The sequence below is a fragment of the Antechinus flavipes genome, chromosome 6 (genome assembly GCF_016432865.1).
Source record: "Antechinus flavipes isolate AdamAnt ecotype Samford, QLD, Australia chromosome 6, AdamAnt_v2, whole genome shotgun sequence".
Taxonomy (NCBI): Eukaryota; Metazoa; Chordata; class Mammalia; order Dasyuromorphia; family Dasyuridae; genus Antechinus; species Antechinus flavipes.
The window spans coordinates 170,939,258-170,963,545 of record NC_067403.1 but is presented as its reverse complement, the minus strand read 5'-3'; the positions used below and the strand labels follow the sequence as shown (position 1 = coordinate 170,963,545).

Genomic DNA, 24,288 nt, shown 5'->3' with positions numbered 1-24,288 from the left:
CCAAGTTCACAGTTCCCTGAAATTTATTGATGAACTCCTGGCTTAGGAACCTTTGATCTAAAGGAAGATCAATTACTATTAGCAATTATGCCTCTGTTAAGTACTAAAAAGGGCAGCAATCACTTTGAAAATGTAGAGTCAAGTGCCCTTACTCAGTCCTTGATCTCTGTTCACAAGTTTCCTACTGGTTATACTTCCTTCCTTTGAGAACATTTTCAATTCTTGTCACATTTTCCTATTCCTAACTCCCACCCAACAATATTATTAGCATTTATTCTTATAGGAAAAAAATCCTATAATCAAATTTGAATCATAGTTTCAATGGCATATGATAAATGAATTTACCTCATTCATTTCAGTGGAATAATAAAAGTTGGCCATTGGTTGAAGCAATGGATAGACTTCAAGGTTCACTACTTCAGGCATGACTTCCTGTGGGACAACAGGCAAAATTTCTCTTGGCTCAATAGTGTCTCTCAGATGAAGAGGTACATTCTCTCTCCGGGAAAGAGACAGAATCTTATCTTTCTTAAGAACAGGCAGAATCTCTCTCTTGTGAACAGGGAGGAGAACCTCTCTCTCGTTATCACGTAGAATCTCTCTCTCACGTTCAGCTCGAATTACTCTTTCGGGAGCTAGAAGAATGTCTCTTGGCTGAACAATTGGCATCTCTCTCTGAAGAGCAAGGAGAAGCTCTGTCTCGTGAACAGGTAGATTTTCTCTCTCGTTAACTAGCAGAGGGTCTCTCTCAGAAATGGGCTGCATCTCCCTCTTAGCAATGGTCATCTGTTTGTGAGGGAGGGGCAGCATTCTGAGAGTCTGGAAAGGCAGGCTCTGTAGGCGAAGGAGAGGCAGGTCTTTTGACTTAGAAACAGGCAGAAGTTTATGCTGAAAAGGAGGGAGCATATCCTCTGAGACAATAGATTTCTGGACAGCCATTCTCTTGTCTTTTGGAAGGTTGGTCATCTTGAGGTTATTCATTTTTTGAAACCAATAAAAAGGGTCATAATAAAGATTCATCATTTCAGATTGAGGCAGAAGATAACGGTTGAGTTCAAGGTGTTGTTCATTCTAGAAAGAGAGAAAAGACATCAATACGTCAATGATGAAACTGTAGTTGATTAGTGATGATATTGGGAGAAAAAGTAGGGACATTAACAATAAAAAACTAGTTGCTAGAATTCTACTTAAGGTTTGTTTAATGACAAGTCAATGTTTAGGGATAGACCTGGGCTAAAAGACCCCAACTAAATGAGTCCCATCTTCTCATTATGTGGCCAAAGTAATTTTCCCCATTTATTTATATTTTTATTGAGACAATTGGGGTTAAGTGACTTGTCCAGCGTCACCTAGCTAGGAAGTGTTAAGTATCTGAGGACAGATTTGAATTCGGGTCCTCCTCACTTCAGGACTGGTGCTCTACCCACTACAGCAACTAGTTGCCCTCTGTGTGCAACATTTAAGCTTCAGCTTCAATGTTTAACCTTCTAATGACTAATCTGAATTAATTAAATGTTGACTGACTGGTTCTCCTTGCTGTCCAAGAAACTCTCAGACGTCGTATTAAAATGAAATGTTTGAATATAAATCTCTATAAAACAAAAGAGAGGGAGAGAAGAAGGAAAAGGGCTTCCTGTGTTCTGATAATAGAACTATTGCAAAGCAAAAGCAGCCAATGGATAGAGTGTTAAAAAAAAAAAAAACCCTGACTAAAATTATGAGATTAAAATATTCTTAAAATCAGGGGTTATTTCTTATTCAGCTTTGTATCTCTATTAATGCTTAGCATGATAGATACCACCATTGTAGATTTAAAATAAATAAATTTAATTAATTTATCCCTAGGAATAATTAGTTGAATTAAATTAATGGATTAAACTTAAAAGTCAAACAGAGGAATTTATAATTATTCATCCTAGTCAAATTCATCCTTGTCATTGTTTTTACCATCATCCTCCATAGTTTCTACTCATGTGCCCCTGAATAGAGCTGGATACACTATTAATTTGCATTATTCAACTTCAATTGGTCTTTCACTTCAACAAGGTTCTGTTAATTTTAGATCTCTTTTCTGACAAAAGTGATTATAAACCTCTTCTCTCTTCACATATCTTGTGAAGTAGGCGAGCAAATATGGTCAGATCTATGTTTAAGGAAAATCACCTTTGGAAGTTATGTGGAAAATAAATTAAAATAAGGGGAAGGGGGCATTGCAATAGATCCTGCACTAAAGTACCACGTGACTATGTCAGTAAAGATAAAGGGTCAGGTGCAAGAGATGTCATGGAGAAAGATATAATAAGATTTGATGACTGATTGAATATATAGAATAGGGAAGAATAGTGATTCAAGAATAATGATTTTGTTATGACTCTTAGAGACAAAAATAGAATTTGGAAGAGAGATGAGTTTGAAAAGAAAGATAATGAGTTCTGTTTTGGAAATGTGGATTTTGAAAGGGAAAAACAACAGTTTGAGGGAAGGATAGGTTTTGTAAAAGCATTTTTAACAATGGAAAATGAGGGGAAAGGATTATCATTTGAGGAGAAAATAAAGATTAGAGGAAGAGAATAGAGATGATTAAGAAGGCAATTTACTGAAGAGAAGAGAAAGGAATGGAATGAAGGTTAGGAATAAAGGCTTAAGATAAGAATTTCCATTCTACAATGAGAATAATTCTTGCCAGAACACTAAAATGAATTTTACCTTTAGTGGGATGTTCTCTCTCCTTTTGAGGTGCTTCTGTTCAAGAGAAATAAAAATTAAAAAATTTTTTTCCAGGTCATTAAGAATTTAAAAAAATGTTGCAGACTATAACAATAGTTTCATTTGAATGGAAAGATCTTACCTCAGGGTTTTCAGTGACATGTTCCTTAGTAAAGGGAAAAAAAAAAACTATTTTAGCATTTTTGAATATGGACTAAATATACTCAATGCACCACACTAATTCAAAACAAGGAGGAATTTGTTTAATTGGACAAGTTATTATTGAAGCACTTTCTGGAGTTTATGCCATGTTCTTTGAATGATTCCTAAGTACTATGAGTGGGATGAAATAAAAAGAAAAAAAAGCAAAAGCTTGTGTCTCTGCCCACAAAGAATTTATAAATTGGAGATATAAGACTAAACAACATAAAGATTCATTAAATGACACTATTTCATACATATTGTGTATTAAATACAAAATAACTTCAGATTTGTACCAAAGTTTTCTACAATCCCTACCCTTTCAATCTAAGTTTTCTCACTTACTCTTCTCCTTGTGTCTATCTTTTCTTAGTGATTAGATTCAAATGGATCCTTGAGCTCATCAATGTGATTTTTTCCAAAATTTAGATTGTACTTTCTCAGTACAGAAAACAACATTTCATTTTCTGGAGTCTGCGTCTAATTGATCCCAACTAACATAGCAGGCAAATTCTTAAGGAAAGATGTTTTATTTTTTTATTTTTGTGTCCCTAGTCCTGAACACAAAATCTGGTGTATAGTAAGTGCTTAAAAAGTACTTGCTGATTGATCAATTGATGCACAGAGCACTTGGATCCTAGACTTGATAGGAAAGTATCTTACCTCACTTTCTGAAATCTTTTCTACCATCTGCAAAAAAAAAAAAAAAAAAAAAAGATAATTAGTTTTCAGTAATGTCCAACTCTTCATGACCCCATTTGGGATTTTCTTGGCAAGATACTGAAGTGGTTTGCTATTTCTTTCTTTAGCTCATTTTACAGATGAAGAAACTGAGGAAAATAGCAGTAAGTGACTTGCCCAGTGAGTTGCCACACAGCTAGTAATTCCTGAGTAATTGAACTCAGGAATATGAGGCTTCCTCACTCTAACCACTGAGCTGTTCCAATCAGTTTTATGGCTAATGAAATAATTCTCTATCTTCCTCCCTTTTATGAAATTGTCTCATGTACAGATCAATTTGAAAATCCAAACAAATGCCAGTGGGTTGAAATTTTCCATTTTATTCAATAGTATAATTTTTGTAGTCAGGTATTAGCTTAGATAAATGTAGAAACGAGTATTTTGAGGGTGGAGGGGGAGTCATTTTATCTTGAAATGATCTGGCTTGGAAATGTATACAGCTTAGTGGATAAGTAGTCAGTGCTCTTCCAGTGCTCCCAGTGGGAGGAGTCAGGAAAAAAACAAATATTAATGCATTGATAACTAGATGCATAATTTCCTCCACTACTGTTCATCTTTGCACTTACAGCATTGACTTTATATTTTTCCATTCAAATCTAGGTTTAGAATAGTAGCAATTCTGCTTGTCTGAAAGCTTAAATGGATAATTAGACCAAACAAAGTTTCACACCAATTTTTAGGTAGCCATTTGGGAAGTTTTCAAATGACTTTTCTAAAACAGTCCTTTCTAAACTCCCTGATGTACTTACAGGTCTGGCAACAGCAAGAGCCACAAGGCAGGTGAGAATAAGGAGCTTCATGGTTGCTGAGATCTGTGAAAAGAGATATGAGAGAAGAAATTGTTTTAATTTTATGACATCAATTTTTTCTTAACTTTATATTATTTTCCCCAGAGAGGACAAAAGGAAGGAAATAAAGGAGAAAGGAAAGAAAGATTTTTGATATTGTAGCCCCCAAATGGTTTTTGAGATCTCTGCAGAAGGCACAGTTACCTTCACTCTTTACTCTCGTTAGTTCTCTGAAGATATAGCCATCCATATTCAGTTATAATAATTAACTTGGTCTATTTTAAGCTAAGGGGAAATAGGAAGGTCCCTCAGGTCCTCTCCTTTTCTGCTTTATGGAGTTTATACTAAATGAAAGGTTAAGAGTATGATTACAATTTCTTGGAAGTCCCTGTTAGGAAGATTTCCAACATTAAAGCAAAGTTTGGCTTTCTACCTTCATTTAAATTTAACTTAATTTCTCCCTTGGCCTTTGTATAGTTAAGGCAAAACTTCAGTCTTATAGAAAGGCTGAATTCAAGAAACAATTAGAATATATTACATTGTCAGTTAATAGGCAGTAATAGGAAGAGGAAGTTGACAAGGAAGAGACTTTTCTTGGAACTTGCCTGAACAAATGGCTGCAACCAATGACTGGAGCCCCAGTCTTTTGCTCTGAAATGCCTTTGAGGCAAAGGGCCTTCCTCAAAAAAAAAAGCATTAAATATTTGGACTCCTTGAAAACTTAACTCTCTCTCTCTTTCTGTATGTATGTGTGTGTGTGTGTGTGTGTGTGTGTGTGTGTTTCTGTCTCCTGTCTCTTTATCTCTCTCTGCCTCTGTCTGTCTCTGTCTCTTCTTCCTTGGAGATTTAAAGGTTCCAACTGTATGGAAAGTTGCTGCTTTCTCATTTCAATACAAAGATTGTATTGTATCTCCTTGCTATCTGGGAAGAAATACAATATCAGGAACTTAATCAATGTAAGCTTTCCTCATAAGGTAGCCAATCTGAACCTTGCCATATTTACTGATACAATGTATAGTACATTATGGTAACACAATTGCTATTTTTAAGAGGCTGTGTCTTGTTTTAAAACTGTGTGGAGCTCTTTGAGAATAAGTTATTCTATTAAATCTTCATTATGTACACCTTCATTCTTAGTCTTCTCAAACTCAAGACTAATAAAACATCTACTTCCAAGATAAAGCAGCCTGGAGATAACTTCCCCAAATAGATCCATCTACCTTATGGATATTTCAGAAGGTTTTTTCCCTCCATTGGAGTAAGAACAAAAGGGTATAGAATGAGAGAAGGGTACTTACTGGTTCATCTCATCAAAGTTGCTACAAGTTCTAATATTCTCTTAACAGATTGTCTAGAAGTTCAAATTCCATTCTTTATGGCAAGATGAAATCAGTGCCCCTTAATGTATTTTTGGTAAAAATTTCATATTTTATTTCTTCTTACAAATTTAATCTTAAAGAATAACTCAAAAAATAAAGAATACTATAGAATCATTGTATTTATCTCTGAAAGGAACCGTAGAGATCATTAAATCAAATCTCCCTCAATTATAGAACAAGTAACTGAAGGTCAGAATAAGCAAAGTGACTTGTCTTTGAATATATACTGATTAAATAGCAAAGCTGGGATCCAAACATAAATCTTCTAGCTCCAAAATCAGTGTTCTTTCCGCTATGCCCCATGGCTACAACCTGGCCTTACTGTTGTGACCTGTTCCAATGTAAATTGTGGATACATTCTTCCATAGATATGCACAGACACAGAATTGCCTAAGGTTTAAGCTGTTCAATTTTATGAAATAATTATTCGTAGTTTTAGAACTGGAATTAATCCTAAGGTTCATTAAGTCCAACTCTCATTTAAAGATGAGGAAATCTTCTTTCCTCTCTTCCTTTCTTTTGTTTTATAAAGAAATTTATATTCAAACAAAATCAAATTTAATTTTGATAAGATGCCTGAGAGTCCCTTGGATAGCAAAGAGATCAAATTAGTTAATACTTAAGAAATTAATTCAGGCTATTCATTCGAAAGTCAAATATTGAAGTTGAAGCTTAAATACTTTGACCACATAATAAGAAGATGGGACTTAATGAAGCAATTTCTGGAGTTTACGCCATGTTTTTTGAATGACTCCTAAGTACTATGAGTGGGATGAAGTAAAAAGAAAAAAAAAAGCAAAAGCTTAAGTCTCTGCCCACAAAGAATGTATAAATTGGAGATATAAGACTAATTTTTGAAACACTGAAACAATAAACATGAATTTGGACAGATTGAGAGATACTGGAAAATAGAAGGACTTGCTGTGCTATTAGGTCACAATCAGACATGACTGAGAGGCTAAACAACACCAATAACAAAAAAGAAAGAGGCAAAGGAATCTGTTAAAGTAATTTGGTCTTTTAACAGAATATTACTGATATTCCCCACTAATAAGGCCCATAGAGAGATAAGAGACAGAAAAGAGAAGAAAATAAAATTATAAAATAATAAAATGAAATTATATACAAATATTACCTTCTTTCCTCGAGAGGAGAGAAGAAGGGTCAGGAGAAGCTGTGCTGGTGACTCAGAGGGTGCTATGTCAAGGCTATTTAAACTCAATGCTTGATGAAATGCTAATTTTGTGGTTTAAAATACCAATAAAAAATATGAATTCGAAGAAGTTGTTAGGATGATAATTTTTTTTTTCTGCCTAGATTTTGCCCATAGCACTTCCAAGGAGTACTTCAACAATAGAGTGATTTATCTGATAACCTAAATCTCAACAGGAAGGGAAGAGTTGTTGATGGATTGTGCCAATATTTTCTGTGGGTCTGCTCACTTTAGATACAGAAATGGGGACAGAGATGGGGCTTGTTTTTCATTGATGTAGAGAACTCCCTCTCTCAATTCAAGTCAATCCTTTCTCTGCAAGGTATAGATAGTCCTACTCTGTCTGAATACTATTATGGTAAATTTTATAGGATTTTAGATTTAGAGTTGGACAGGATCTCAATGATCTTCTAATTGAATCCCTCCATTTTACAGATATGAAAACTCTGGGTTAGGTCATTGGTTCTCAAAATTTTTGGTCTCAGGAAGCTTACCCTCTTAAAAATTATTTAAGTACCCAGCAAAGAGCTTTTGTTTATGGTTTTATAAATCAATATTTACTATATTGAAAATTAAAATGTCTTACTATCGCCATAAAATAGATTTGATCTGGGCACTTAAATGGTGCAGTGGATTGAGCATCAGCCCTGAAGTCAGAAGGACCCTTATTCAAATCTGGCTTCAGACACCTAACACTTTCTAGCTGTGTGATCTTGTATAAGTTGCTTAAATCCAATTGTCTTACCAAAAAGAAAATAGTTTTGACCTTATGGACCCCATGAAAGGATATGGAGAACTCAGAGAGGTTGCTGGACTACTTTGAGAACACTTGGTCTGAGAGGAGGGGGCCATATTGTCAATATTAATCAATAACTCAGCATTTATTAATTTCTTACTCCATTGCTCCAAGTGTTGAGGATTCAGATAAAAAGAAAAAAAATGGTCTTCAAATACCTTATGTTTGAATTGGGAGAGGCAACATTCACATGTTGTGTCATTGTTGTGTCATGTCTGACTCTCCAGGACCTCAGGATTAGCAGATACTAGAGTGATTTGTCATTTACAGATGAGGAAACTGAGGCAAATAGGATTAAATGATTTGCCCAGGATCACACAGCTAGTGCCTGAAGTCAGATTTGAACTCCTTGATTCCAAGACCAGCGCTCTATTTACTGTATCACCTAGCTGCCCTTGAATCTAAAAAGAAAGGTGCTAGTATCTAGAGGAGGAAAGAAAGGTGACCTGCAGGATGGTGTTTGAGTTGAAGCTTTTAAAAATGTAGAGTGTGTGGAGAGTATGTAAGAATAATGGGAAGCTAGAAATGGGCTGGATTGTGAAGTTTACAAAGCCAAAAGAGTTTATATTTTTAATCCTAGGGCAATTATTCCTTAATGAATTAAGAAATTTATTATTCCTTAATAAATAGGTGACTTATTCAGTAGTGTGATGAAATACTCAGTCTTACACTTTGGAAAAATACTTTGGTAGTTCTGTGGAGGACAGGCTTGAGTAGTAAGAGACATTACAGGGAGACCATTTGAGAGGCAATAGCAAAAGTCTAGGTGAGAGGTGGGGAGGCTTTGAACTAAGGCAGTAGCTATGTGTTTAAAGGGAGAGAGTCAGATGATAGAGATATTGTGAAGGTAGGAACGATAAGATTTGGCATCTGTTTGGGTAAGTGGGGCAAGAAAGAGTGATGAATAGAAAATGACATTGTGGTTGCAAACCTGGGCAACTGGGAAGATGATGGCTGCCTTTGACAATTTTTGTTGTTTAGTTATTTTCAGTTATGTCTGATTCTTTATGATCCCTTGGAGTTATCTTGGCAAAGAAAATGGAGTAGTTTGCCATTCTGAGGCAAACAGTGTTAAGTAACTTGCCCATGGGCACACAATTTATTAAGTGTCTGAATCCCTGTTTGAACTCAGGAAGTTAAATATTCACTTAGCTGCCTTAGGAAAATTTATAAGAGAAATGTGTTTGTCAATAAACATTTATTAAGTACCTACTACAGGTCAAGCTCTGTGCTAAGCACTGGGGATAAAAATATAAATTAAAAAAAATGCCAGTCCCTGCCTTAGAGGAGTTTTACAATCCAATGGGGGAAGACAGCACACAAAAAAGGAATCAAAAAAGGGGGGTGGGAGGAAGAAGTCACCTGGTGCTGTGGCATGATGGAGAAATCCAAAAGCAACATAGTTGGTGGGAAATGGAAAGAATACTGTTCTGCGACCCTTCCTTAAATTGAACCCCGGAGACCACGATCATATTATCTATCAGGTCTAACCAGAAGGGCAGAGGTTATTCATTAAATCTGAGTAACAGGAAGATTCAATCTTGCAGGATCACAAGATTTTTTTTAATTATGAGTTTCCTGGAGAAGGAAGACATGATGAAGAGGTCCAAAGAAGTTTAAAAACAGTGCAGTTAGTGGGAAATGGGAAAAAGATTGTGTAAATCTTTCTTAGGTAGAGGCTTTGGGGCTTTTGTTTGGAAGAATGATAATGATTTCTCTTTGAATATGCTGAATTTGAGATATTTTCAGGGTATCCAGTTCAAAAGATCCAAGAGACCTTTGGTGATGTGACAATAAAGCTGAAAACAGTGCTGGATATATAGATCTGAGAATTATCAGCATAGAGATGGTAATTGAACCACTGAGAACTTCATGAGATGGTCAGTTGAGATAGTGTAGAAAAAAAAGAGGGACACCCATAGTTAGTGTATATAATACAAATAAAGATCTAAAAAAGAAGATTAGGAATATAAAAGGAAACCAAGAGATAACAGTGACAGAACACTGAGAGATCTAAGTATCCAGGAAAGGGTGATCAATAAATAGTGCCAAAGGCTAGAGAGAAGTCAAAAAGGATGAAGATTAAGAAAGACCATTTCATTTGGCCATTAAATTTGGTAGTATTAGTACTTTGTCCATGGTCACCTAGCTTGGAAGTGTTAAAGAAAGGATTCGAACCCAAGTCTCTTGATTTCAAACCTAAACTATTTCCTGCTATGTCATGATGACCCAATCCTTTGGATCTTCACTTTGGGAGATTGAAATGGTCATTGGCTTTATAAAAATAGAGCGTAATACAGTTGTTCTCAAACATTTTTCACTTGGTATGGGATTGCTCTTTGCTCTGAAGAATCATGAATGGAAAATCATGAAAAAAACAAGAGACACACAATGTGATTCCACTGTGAGATCCATCAGATGCTTGACACATCTAGCTCAAATTCATAACACATTGGTGTACTGAATGGTGTATATCCATTTGATATAATGGAAAGAGTGTTGAATTGCAAATCAGAAGATTTGTACTTTAATCCTGACCCTGTCTTTAACAAGTCATTTAACTTCCTTTGTTTGATCTTAGTTTCTTTATCTTTAAAATAATATTTTAAAAAAAGTTCTGGACATCAGTCTCTAGCTCTGTCAAATGATTCAATATCAGAAATAGAGATGATTTTAACAATGGAAAAGACATTAAGAAGAGGCATCCCTATCTGATTTGTCAATACTTCCTAAAGACCATGTGATCTTTCTATCTGATTTGCAGCTGAAATCTCTTCTATTAGAATATGAAAGAAATGATAAATAGATATGTAGAATAATTTTAGATATCTATGTGTGTGTATGTATATACATATATATGTGTATATATATTTCGAAAGAGAGAGAAGAGAGAGAGAGAACACTATTTGTGTCTAATGATAGCCATCTATAGGCCAGGTGGAGGAGAGGAAAGAAAAAAAGAAACTTACATGATAATTTTGTTGTATATTAAAAAGGAATCGCAAGTTGTGCATAGTAGATTTGCAGTGCCGTGTACATCTGTCTTTTTATTGTATTATGTTAAAGAAATGTTTGCTTTGTTCCATAAATTAAAAAAAAAAGAAAGAAGATTTTGGAAGTGGGGCCATCAATAGGCAAGTCACCATTCCAATAAAAGACTGGATGGGGGCTCAGCAACAATAGCAATTGGACAAATAAAAATAAAGATGGTAATTAAAAAAAATGAATGTGAACTCCTTGATGGCAGAAAGCATAGTGTTTTGTACATAGCAAATTCTTTGCTTATTCATGGAGGCTCCCACCTTCAAGACTCAAAGGAATAAAGCTAAAAGAATAAAATGATGGTGGCTTATTAAAATTGGGGAAAGACAGAACATACAGTTCTAACCACTCAAATGACAATCCCTAGCTTGCTTACTTGTATAGTAGCTTTAACTACAGTACCACTCCTAGAGCTAGAAAAGATCTTAGGAATCATCTAGTGCAAAATTCTCATTTGGCAGATGGGAAAAATGAGTCCCTAAAAGTTATGACTTGCCTAAGGTCACAAGAAAGTGGCAAATTTGGGGTGCACCTTCCCTCTCCTCCACCCCCAAGCATGTACTTAGATTGTTTCTATGCAACCTTTAACTATTAGACTGTTTATTGGGATCATTTGGGTTCCCTGAGGTTTCCATTTGAGGGTTAAGGTGTAAACCCATTCTTAGAGGGTTATTTTTTTTAGCTCTTCTAATCAGAGGTAACACATGAAGTTTCATCTTTTTGCCTAGAAAGAGACATTACATTGGGAAACTTTAACTGGAAGAAGACGTTGCCTTGAAATGCTGGTACATAATGTCTGACAATGGGAAACTGGACATTAGCAAGAGTTCTGGGAAAGTGCTGAGTCCACCTGCTCATTGACACAGATAAGATAATCCAGAAAGAACCTTTGTTGAAAAGTATGAATGGTTGCTCAAAGAGTACCTGCTTTTTTGTTCTTTTGTTTCTAGGAAATCACACACTGGCACCTGTGACTTTGCTGCTTTTCTTCCTTTCAGGGAATGTTCTTTGTTGAATCAAGTGTTCAGAAGAGTGGGCTCCTCTGGTTTAACCTCATTTCTCCCCACTGCTTCCATGCACCTCATCTTCAAAGGCTGGACTCAAAAGGGACTGTCTTCAGGATCATCCACAAATGAGACAAAGAAGTCCATGGAAAATCACTTATTGCAAACAATGTCAGAAATAAGAAGAACCCTTATTCTTTTCATGTAAAAAGAATTTTTTTCAGATTAGCATACATTGCCTATTCTTTTACTCTTATTTTCTTCATTTGCATGGAAATCTTTGTTTGCAAGAGTAACTTTGGAGGATTTTTATTTTAAATGCAGATGTGGTAATTATAAAAGAAAAGAGATAACAGGGAAATCGCTCTGTTGCTTAGCACCTGTGGGACCATGGGAAAATAATTTTAATTTTTCTCAGCTTGTTTCCTTATTTGTAGAATTAAAGAGTGGGACTGAATGAGTTGTAACTTCATTTCCAACACCTTTTCTTCTGACTCCTGAGACTTCTCTATCTATGCAAAGTACCCTGTTCGTTCCTCAACTCCCTTTTACCTGTTGGCCTGAGAACAAAAGTTCCCTGAAGCAGGGACTGTTTTTGTGTTTATATTTTTACTTCAGTCCTTAGTACAGAGGTACCCTCTGAGCAACTATTCATACTTTTCAACAAAGGTTCTTTCTGGATTATCTTATCTGTGTCATTGAACAGGTGGACTCAGCACGTTCCCAGAACTCTTGCTAATGTCCAGTTTCCCATTGTCAGACATTATGTACCAGCATTTCAAGGCAACATCTTCTTCCAGTGAAAGTTTCCCAATGTATTGTTTCTTTCTAGGCAAAAAGATGAAACTACACGTGTTGCTTACTGTGATAGTAAGTGCTTAATAAAGTTATATTGTCTTGACATATTGGAAACAAATGAGAAGGGTGATTTTGGAAAACCAATGAAAATACTTTTTCTCTCTCCGTATCCTTACTTACTTTTTTTTTCTTAAATGGTATTTTATTTTTCCAAATATATCTGAAGAGAATTTTCAATATTTACCTTTGTAAAACCTTGTGTTCCAAATTTTTCTCCCTCTTCTTCCCTTTGCTCTCCTTCCTCTCCAAGAAAGCAAGCAATGTGATATAGTTTAAATTTTGCAATTATTCTGAACATATTTCCATATTTGTAATGCTGTGCAAAAAAAAATCAGCCCGAAAGGGGAAAAAAAATGAGAAAAAAGAAGAAAAAAAGGCAAAAAATAATAACAACCAAAAGGTGAGAATATTATGCTTTGATACACATTCAATCTTCATAATTCTTCCTCTGGATGTGGATGACACTTTCCATCACAAGTCTAATGGAATTTAGACATTTCCTTGATTCAAAAGCAATTGCCTTGAATCACATCATTGTTGAAAAAAAAAACCAAATCCATCACAGTTGATCATCATAGAATCTTGTTGTTATTCTGTACGTTCTCTTGATTTTGCTCATTTCACTTAGCTTCTATGTTCTCTTGATTTTACTCATTTCACTTAGCTTCAGTTCATATATGTCTTTCCAGGCTTTTCAGAAATCAGCCTGCTCATCATTTCTTATATAATAACAATATTCCTTAACATACATATACCATAATTTATTCAGCCATTCCCCAACTGATAGTCATTCTCTTACTTCCAGTTTCTTGCCACTACAAAAATAACTGCTACAAACATATTTGCATGTGGGTCTTTTTTCCTATTTTATGATCTCTTTGGGTATATCCTTAATTTTAATGCTTTCGTTATATTCAATTCTACAGACATTCCTTCTTCTCCTCCCCACTAATATTTAAAAAAAAGTCTAGCATAAACAAGAGAACTGTATGGATCGGCACACATATATTGTATCTAAGATATGCTATAACATGTTTAACATGAAAAAAAATCTAGCATATATAAATAGAATACTAGAAATCTACCCTCACGTTCCTCCTCCTCCCCACTTACATAAAAAGATCTAGCATATACAAATAGAATATTAAAAATCTATCCTCACACTCCTTCTCTTCCTCTCTGCTTACAGAAAAAAGGTCTAGCTTATACAAATAGAATATTAGGAATCTACCCTCACTTTTATATGGCATTTTAAATTTTGCAAAGAGCTTTGAATATATTAGCTCTGTACATATTACCCTGCTGGGTAGAGGCTATATCTGTGTTTTATAGATGAAGAAATCGAGATTCAGAGATGTTATGTGACATACCAGTAGCAGGATTCAAACCTGCAACAAATGCCAAACAATGGATACCAAAGACAGATAAACATGAGACCCTTAGATTAGACAGCAAGACTCCCAACTACTAATCAGTCCTACTTTCATATCAGCCCTGAGACCCATCATCTGGTTACTCAAATCCTGTGGAGAAGGAACCAGCCACACTTTCTTATTTTAAAATATGTTTTCTTTTAAAATCATTAAACATTTTATCTGGATAACAAATATTAGACCAAATTAATATGAAGAAGTATTGTTCACATTTGCATAGATATAATGCTGGCCAGACTCAGCTCAGTCCCTTGGGAGTTTAGGTTTACTATCAGAACCAAAGAGGACATTTATAAGTCATTTTAACATTTAATAAAGGGAAATTTACTCAACCATAGCATAGGAAGGACATTCAAGGATATGTATAAATGACACAGGAATTGACTCAGCTGAAGTCCCACTTCTTTGAATTGCCTATTATATTCGGTTAGCCAAATCTCAGAACCAGACTGAAGCTCTCTTGGTTGTTTTTATTCAGATGACTGGAGATGATATTAACTGCTCAAGTTTTGTTTTCCCTGAGTCAATCAAGTGCTAAAGATTGTCTGAATATCTTTTACGATAAGACTAACCTGTCCTAAAGGGCTAGAGGAGTTAGCTAGGATATTTCTCACCATACCTGATCTATAAAAATATAGGAACAACATTTTCTATTTAATAATAAAACTTTATTGAAGTCTCATTTTTTTTACAATTTTCCCCAGTATCCTCTCCACTCCCTTTTCCCAGAGAGCCATCATGGCAAGAAAGAAAACAAGAAAATAGAATCTATTTAAAAAAAAACATGTATAGTCATTGGTCATGTAAAAAAAAAATGTCTCAGTTGCACTGTGAGTTCATAACCTTTCTATTAGACGTTGGGTAACACTGTGTTTCATCATAAGTCCTTTGGAATTGTGGTTGGACATTGTAATGACATAGTTCCTAGATTGGTTTTTGCAATATTACTGTCCTTGTATAAGTTATTCTTCTGTTTCATGCTGTATCGGTTCATGCAAGTCTTCCTAAATTTATCTGAAACAATCCTCTTCATCATCTCTTATAACATAAAAGTATTTCATTACATTTATATGTCAAAACTTATTCAACCATTCCATAACTGATGGACACTCCCACAGTTTCTATTTCACAAATAGAAATTTTTTTGAGAAAAAAGGAAGAAAAAAATTCAGCAAAACTGATTAATTGAAAAAGTCTGAAAATAAGTAAAATATACTATACTTCTGCTCATCCTACTTCTTTAGAATGTGTGTATGGGGATGTCTTCTCATATCTCCTTTTTGGAGACATGCTTTTTCTGAAAACAACTTTTTCATTAGTATTATTCCACCAAATACTCATAACTCCAACTTCATGTAATAGAAACTTTTATAATATAGAGATGTAAATAAAAAAAAAACACGTGGAAATAGGATAAGGTACATGGGTATATCTGCTGGCTGAGCTGTTCTCAAGATGGTTTCAGTGAGTCTGAAGAAGATGAGCTTATATATTAATATTATTTCTGTTCAGTAGTGCCTATAATAGAATATCTAGTAATAATATTAGGATAGGGACTTGTGATTTATATAGAGATTTATAATTTTCATAGTGCTTTTTCAATAGCATTATTAGATATGTATTACCAATTTTCATCAGATAAGAAAAAAAGGTTCAGAAAAGCACAATGATTTATATATGGTTACTCAGTTAATAACTGTTATATTCAGGACTCAATGACCCTACAATACCTGAAATCAAGATTCTATTTTCTGTTACCTATACCACAATTCCTGTCATTGTATATATATCACAAATTGTGAAATGTAAGTAGAATCTGAGGATTTGGGGGTGCGAAAGGGAGTGACTTCAGTCTAATGACTCCCCTCCTTTCCCTATCATTTCACTTCTGAATCCCCAGTAATCTATCTTCTTGTCCCTTACCCTTTTTACTGATTCTTTTCTTAACTCTCCAATGACTCCTTCTGGTTTGACTCATTACCTTTGTCTTTTTCCTCTGGGTGGGTGTTGCTTAGTCTTTTTTTTTTTTTTAAATTATTTCTTGTGTGGGATCTGCATTCTTGTCAATTATATTTATTCACCATACTTTAAGTGTCAATGGAATATAGGTGACTCACATCCATAATTTTAGCCTTAGCTTTTCTCCACACCCTAAATGCACATCTTCAGCTGCCACCAGAACATCTTTATCTAGATGTCCTATTGGTACCTCAAAGACAAAGAATCCAAAACTGAGTTTACTATCTTTTCCTTCACACCTCATTCTTATTTCAAGATTTCTGTCTATGGTCATTACTTCCCTAGTTTTTTATGTTCAAAATCTTTTAGGTTACCTCTGACTCCTTATCTCATATCTCTAGTCAGCTAGCAAGTTCCATTGATTTTACCATCACATATGACTTTGATATTGAGGCTTCCTCTGCCTCAACTTTTTCTACCCTAATCATGGCTTTCTCTCTGAATCTAACATTTCATAGCAATAGTCTCTATACAAATCTTTCTTCTCTTTCCAAACACTTCATATCTCAGTCAATTGTATTCTTCTTATGCATCAATATTATTCTTCTGGTCAAATTCCTCACCAAGGAAATTTCATAATCATTGACTTCCAAAAGTCTTCCAAAGTCTGGTGCCAGTGCTTTGGCCAAATTTGGCTAGTTGCTGTTAGCTATATATACCCTATAGATTTTTCTTTCAAAGAAAAATGTGTTTCCTACTGCTAATTTAATCATCAGTAAACATAATCATTTCAGTGTATAAAGAAAAATTAGAAAGAGGCTTCCATTGAAAAAACTGTCAACTTTATGTGTAATTTAAAAAGTATATGTATATATTCATGCATGTATATATATTTATATATGTGTAGAATTATAGATATGCATACATAGGGACACAATGTGTATACATACATTTGTATATGTATAACAATATACACAACTATGCACATAAAAAGGCATATCTGTTTCCCTTTCTCTCTTTTTCTCCATATCCTCTCCATATACATGTTAATGTATATACGCACTCAAAGCTATACATTTAGGGCATCCCAAACTTAGTGGAGTTTCAAGCTATCAAAACTTAAGACTTTACTAAGATTTCTGGTATATATAGTATCTATTTTAACAAGAAAGTGACAAACTGAACTAGTCTTATCTGTTTGTATTTCTACCTTCATTGTGTTTTCTTTCTTTTGTGCACTTTATTGATGCTTATATATCTGAGAATGCATGTCTCATTTTGCCTTTCTAGTCCATGGTCTTTGCCTACAAGAGGAATAGCTTATTTAATTTTTTTTTTTCCAAACCTCCTATCCTTAGAATGCTGTTCCCTTTCCCTTTGTGGAATTACTTCATGCCCAGGCAATCACAACATCATGAAATTTATGTGAAAATTAGATTTATTACAAGAGAAATGAGAATGCAAGAGTTTGCAATCCATACAAAAGTTTACATTTTATAACAACAGGACAAAGCAAGGAGGATTTGGTATAAATCTCCATTTAAAGGGGTGTGGCATAGGGGGGCAAAAATGTTGGAAAAAGATAAAATACCATCATGACAAGAGGAGGCAAAAGCTGCATTGTTTTCCCTTTTTGCTAGACTATGAAGATAGGATGGTCTACTTATCCACATGGGTTCCAGTTGTACAAGCAGTTTCTCAGTGTAGTGCAGACTGATTGGTACCTATCTTGACTCCCAATACTCCAATTTGGGATGCAACTAAAAAAATGATGTTAGCTAGGGTGGGAAGCTGGGATGTTTTTGAACATTCAGGGCTTCCTGTATTCTCTGGGTCCAGAAAATGTAGCAATTCAAAAAGATACATTCAGGGGATCCCTAACCAATCCTTAAAATCTCTCTTGTAATAAACTTAGTTTTCCTGTTTCATGAAATTGTGACTGTCTGTTGACATCAGCTAACTAAATATTCTCTGCTCCAGGATACTTTCGGTTATCCCTTCAACTGATGGATCCCCCACAGGACCTAAGATTTTCATTTTTGTCTTCTTCACTTATCATGCAATATTTTGAATTCTTGTTATTAGGGTATCTGTCAAATCCCATAAGGTTACAAAAGATTTCTTCTCTAAACTTTGCATTTCCTTCCTTTAGGACTGCAGATTACAAGGATTTCAGAAATTCTTATCTGAGGGGCTAAAGGAAAAAGCTCCAGGAAAGCTAAAAGCCCCTGAGTGATCCTGTCAAAATAAGATCAGCAAACACAACCAAAAACCACTTTTCTATTAGTAGGGTGTTTGCATGTCAGCTCACTATCATTCTCCCTAAATCTCCCCCTAAATCTCCCTCCTCTTCCTCTACCTGATGAGTCAGTCCTCAGTCCCCAGATGCAGATTCCTTTCTCCTTTTCTCCATGTATTTGCTTGACCCAAAATGCACCTTTATTGGTTCTGAGTGCTCAATGTCACTCTGGCCCTTCCTGACCTGACCCATTTCCATCTTTTCTGACTCTTATTTATTTGAAGCTTGTCACCTCAATAAAGGGGATTTGCTCTACAATCTTATTATGTACTCTATACTTCCTTATACTAGACTACTGGTATCCTAAACTTTACAACCCTATATTGAGACAATATGACCTGTATGCAGTAAATGATTGATAAATGTTTATTGACTTAGATTTAATGAAAATATTTTATTTAGCTTGTTATTTTTGTCATAGATTATCAAGGTTTTTTTTTTTAAGTATTTTAAGATTAAATAAGGGAATTTTCACCTGAAAATATCATACAAAAGCAAAAAAAAAGTCACCATATCTAGTTAAGTAAGCTAGCTTCTAGAATTGTGTCATACCCTCTTTAGATTTAGATTTTATGATCAATATAAATTTATGACTGCAAACACATTCAGTTTTTGAAAGATATGGAAACGAGCTGGAAAAGGAACTAGACATTTCAAGAAAATGACTACTGATCTAAATTTTCGACCATATGGTTCAGTGTGGTGGAAACTCATGTTTTTTGTTGATTTTTCTATGGATATATAAAATAAAACCATTGACAGAGTACAGAGCTGACATTTTCAAAGGGAATGACAGAAGAAAGAGCCTCATTTTTTATTTCAATATAAATATTATGGATTTTTTTCCCCATCAATCATCCTAAAAGTCTTTTTGTTCATTGAAGGTGAGATCAGAGATAATCAGGTATTTCAAAGAATAGTTGTCTGCTTACAATATTGGCATTCTTATGTTCCTGCTATTGCCCATAATGGACCCTGCTACTTTAACAAACTTCAGTCAAAGTTAGGTAGCCATAATAGTTTCTGCATCCTGTCTTCCTGCCTAAGCATTTCTTTGGCTGTGTCTCAGACCTTCACTTTTATATTTTTGTAATCTTTTAATGAAGCATTTGTAGTAAAAGGGAGTAGTCCCTTTTACCTATGCTTATGACAGGTTGTACTCTAATGAGCTTTACAAATCTTATGGTTTTGTAACATAAGTGGTCCTGGCTGTTCTTGAAGAGAGTAAAAAGTTCCATAATACTCAGAATATCATTTGATCATTTTTATTTTCTTTTTCTCTCTTTATTTGAAGTCTTGCCTATCCAGATCCAAATTACAACAAAATTGTTATAACAGACTTACTTTACCTTCAATTATCTAAGTACAAGATTAAAATATATTTATTTTTTCCATCATTATGATCATTCCTCCCAACAGAATTTTCAGACACTAGTGTGGTTCATGATCTAACAGAATCATCTTATAAATCCTTTTTTAAAAAGCATCGAACAAAAATTGTCAATTTTGGGTTTGCATCGTAATGGAATGCTAAAACCCCAAACTAGATTGGTTCTAAGGAATCAATAGTTTGAATAGCTCACATGTAATTACATTTGATTATAAGCTCCTTGAGATCAGGGACTGTCTTTTACTTTTTTAATATCCCCATTAGTTGGTATAGTTTCTGGCACATAATAAATTTAATAAATGCTTGTTCACTGAGGGAGATGATCTTCCCTTTTCTAGGAGAGGCAGTTACCCACAAGGTGAGTGGGAGCTCAGAACTTAAACACCTCCAGGACATGTTTCTGCTGTGGATAGCAGGTAATTGAAAAGGAGTTTGGAGTAACCAGAGGGGAAAAAAGAGATGCCTATCTGGAGTTTTCTTGAAATAATGTTCCATTACCCATAACTTGATGGGTGATCAAGTCAAATGTTGGTTGATCTTGTCCATTGCTGAAAAATGTCAATTGTCTTTCTCTACTTAACATACTAAGAAAAAAAATAAATTGTTGATTAATTAGTAGCCGGCATTTCTATGGTATGCATGAAATAATTTGATCCTCACAACAATGTTGGGAGGTAGGACAATTATTATCTTCATTTTACAGATGAGAAAACTGTGACAGAGATTAAGTGATTTGCTCAGGGTCACACAGCAAGTAAGTGTCTGAGAAGGGATTTGAATTCAGGTTTTCCTGTCCACCATTTTATTCACTGTTCCCCCTAATTGCCTAGATGAACTAAATTTTATCAGTTCTGCCATTCTTTTGTAAATTTCTCATTAATCAATTAGTTGAATCGTAAAGGCAGTTAAGAATTGCTTATAGGCAGAAAGGTGAGGATTGGATTTAAGGAATGGATGAAAATTTATTTAGGATAAAGAATACTGAGCTCAGTCTGAATAGTATTCTTGTTGGTTTGGAACCTAGAATTATTAAAAAGGAATAATGTGAGGAGTAATGTGAAATGAGAAGGGAAGATTAATCAAGAGTCATATTGTGGAGGTCCTCAAATGCTAGAATCAGAAAAACTCCTAAAGAATCATCACATTTTTCTGAGTAAGGAAACGGTCAGATTTGTGTCTTAGGAAGATTGTTTTGGAGGATGTATAGAAGGTGACTTTGTAAATTATTCAGACTAAGGAATATATTGGCTGCTTGGTCAATTATTAGATTACATAAAACTAGGAAGGATACCTATTATGTTGAATATCAACTTTAGTACAAAACTATCTCAGTAGGGTAAAACAAACTAAAATAAGATGAAACAATAGAAAGAAATGTAAAGTTACACTCATGGGTTAATAATCAATGTAACCCATTGTTTCAATCCTTAGGTAGGTACTTGCCCAATTCTACTTGTCACTTACAATTTGGAGTGTCTAGAGGATGGCTGACTATTATTGCTTTCAGAGTTGTAGGGGTAACCATTAGGAGCTGTATTTCTAGTACTATTGTTTCCAAGCCCCCACTAGATATCTTTCCATTAAGAATCAGCCAGCCAGGTTTAGTTAGCTTTTAGAAAATGTATAGCAAGATTTTTGATTTCCTTCTCAGGTTATTTTTACCCTATGTCTAAGTCCGATTTTTCTTGTGCAATAAAATAACTGTATGGATATGTATCCATATATTGTATTTAACATATGCTTTAACATATTTAACATGTATGGGTCTGCCTGCCATCTAGGGGAAGGAGTGGGGGGGAGGAGCACAAAGTTGAAAAAGAGGGTTTTGCAAGGGTCAGTGCTGGAAAAATTACCCATGCAATGGTAATGGGGCACATATGCAGGGAACAAATGTGGTAAAGCCTACCTACTTCCCAAACTCTCATCTTGAAAGCTCTTTAATCTTTTTGTAGTGTTCTTATGCAATTTCCTTTAGATAACTTTGCTGAGCTTTGAGAGATGATTGTTTTCTATAATCTGTGGCTGATATTTCTCTCCAAGAGGAGGGGGTCACATTCCCTAAAGCTTTCTGATGAAATATGCTGACCTTTTTGCATAATAATTAGGTTCTAGCTCAACAATCTATTCTGACTCCACAGTCAGTTAAAAGTCTTTTCATCATCATACTCATTCCTCAGTTACACCTAGATAGAAACCCATTCCTTATAGGTTTCTATGTATTTGCTTGAATTGGAATAAGGGAGGGAATGTTGATGTACTCTCCATGGGAAAAAAATGTGAAATTCCACCCCAGAATTGGAGGAAGCATGGCTTAGTACAAAGTTTTTTGTTAAAAAAAATCTAGTAATGCAGATCTGCTATTCAAGTTTAGTAAGAGGAACCAATATGACATGGTAGTCCCGATTTCCAATGTTATCTAAGATTCTATCATAGAAGTCATGATACTTTCAATGAAGGAGTTATTTAATTCTGGGCCTCTTGCTTTTGGAAAGATAGATAAACTAGTATACAAGTATAAGCAAGACCCTTAAATCTATTATATGTAAGAATTGGTTGAAGAAATTGGGCATGATTTAAGAAAAGGAGACTAAGTGGAGGAAAACGAGCACAATATATGTTCTCAAATATTTATAGGTCTGTCAAATGAAAGAAGGATTAATTGTGTCTTGTTTGGCCCCAAATGACAGAATGAGCAATAATAGATGGATGTTTCAAAGAGGCTAATTTATACCAGGAAAAACTTATGAGATGATGATGACCATAAGACCATCTCATGTGTTTGTCATTTCTTTATTTTAGATCAGAACATAGGCCAGGAAGGAAGTGACTACATCTCTTCTTAGATCACGCCACTTTGGAAGCACTGAAAACCTGCGGATGCACAGTTCTAGATCTGAAAACAGCAGCATGAATCTTGGGACAAAGACTCTTCCATTCCAGAAGCAGAGCCTAACTTTAACATAAAGATAAAACTCAAGAATATCTGGAAAAATGAGCAAACAACAATAACCAAAGAACATGGCCAAAAAGAGTTTCTATAGTAACAGGGAAAACCAAGACACAAATTCAGAAGATAGCAGGATCAAAATAGCTATGAACAAGTCTCAAAGGAAAAAAAGGGAATTGGACACAAGCCCCCCAAAAAATTCTGGAAGAGCTGAAAAAAAGATTTAGAAAATCAAATAAGAGAGATAGAGGAAAAAATAAGAAAAGAAATGACAGAGAATAAAGGAAATTATAAGTTTTTATGGAACTTTTTTAAAAAACTAAGTTTTTAAAAAAAGCTCCATAAAAAGAAACACAAAAACACATTATCTTAAGGTAAAGTAAACAATACCTTAGAAACAGAATTGACCAAATGGTAAAAGAAAAACAAAAATTCATTGAATATAATAACTTAAAAATCAGAATTAGATAAGTGGAAGCTAATGACTCTACGAGACAAAAAAAAAACTAATGAAACAAAATCAAAAGAATGAAAAAAAATTTTTTTAAAAGAAGAATTCAAGAAAAACCAGAAGATTATGTAAAGAAAATCACTCAATTAGAAAAAGAGATCCATAATAGTAAAGAAGAAAATGACTCCTTGAAAACTAAAATTGGCAAGAGAAATCCAGTGAAAGGATAAAGAGACTAAGAAATAATTTTAAAAAAATATAAAGAGTAAAAAACAAAAGAGAATGTGAAACATTTCAGAATAAAAACAACAGATTTGGAGAACAAATCAAGAAGAGAAAACATAATAATTGCACTATCTAAAAGCTATGACTTAAAAAAGAATGTTGATCTAATAATACAAGAAATAAGGAAATAATAATACAAGAAATGATTAAATAAAATTAGCCTGAAGTGTTAGAACAAGAGAGAAAATTAGAAATAGAAAAAAAAAATCAAAAGTGATTAATATTAAATGCATCCTTTTCAGATCATAATGCAATAAAAATTATATTCAACAAAGGGCCATCAAAATATAGATTAAAAAATCACTATTACTGCAACTGGATACCAAAGTGAGGCAGATAGAATATTTCTATATTATATTGTTGACTGATATTAAGCTGGCAGTCCATTAAAATTGTCATTTTTTGACAAGTTTCTATGTAGTTATGTAATTTATATTTGTAAGGTTTTTTAAAAAAAATCATATTAAGCACATTTAATCTATTTTCAATTTCATCATAATTAAATTCAGCACAATTTTCTAGACTGTTGACATTTGTGAATTCTGACTTTCTCAATCAATAAAAATAATAGCATATTTGAAGGAGAGATTGGGTTGGGGCTTGGAATCAGAAAGATTTAATAATTCCTTTCTAAATGTCAGTAAGTTATTATTTTAACATTTTCTAGAGCTTTGCCGGGAATCAAAACATAGTTTGAAGACTTGATCCTCTTCTACTCTTTGGAAATTCAGAACATCTGTCCTGCAAGCCTATTGGGACTTTTCCTATACATCCATGAGCTTTCACCTGTCTTTCC

General features: G+C 34.3%; 1 protein-coding gene across 1 annotated transcript; it reads right to left on the bottom strand.

The window, feature by feature from the left end:
* Positions 1–318: 318 nt before the first annotated feature.
* On the bottom strand, positions 319–4,448 carry CSN2 (casein beta). The gene is made up of 5 exons (XM_051966723.1): positions 4,398–4,448; positions 3,571–3,597; positions 2,849–2,872; positions 2,707–2,742; positions 319–1,071 (listed from the first exon to the last, which is right to left on the bottom strand). Exons 1-5 carry the CDS (start codon positions 4,446–4,448, stop codon positions 319–321), a joined length of 891 nt encoding a protein of 296 aa, XP_051822683.1.
* Positions 4,449–24,288: the final 19,840 nt, after the last annotated feature.

Coding starts and splice junctions, on each gene's coding strand:
- CSN2 (XM_051966723.1), bottom strand. CDS start 4,448: ATGAAGCTCCTTATTCTCACCTGCCTTGTGGCTCTTGCTGTTGCCAGA. Junction 3,598..4,397: donor CTCTTGCTGTTGCCAGACCT/GTAAGTACATCA, acceptor TTTTTTTTGCAG/ATGGTAGAAAAGATTTCAGA. Junction 2,743..2,848: donor ATGTCACTGAAAACCCTGAG/GTAAGATCTTTC, acceptor TCTCTTGAACAG/AAGCACCTCAAAAGGAGAGA.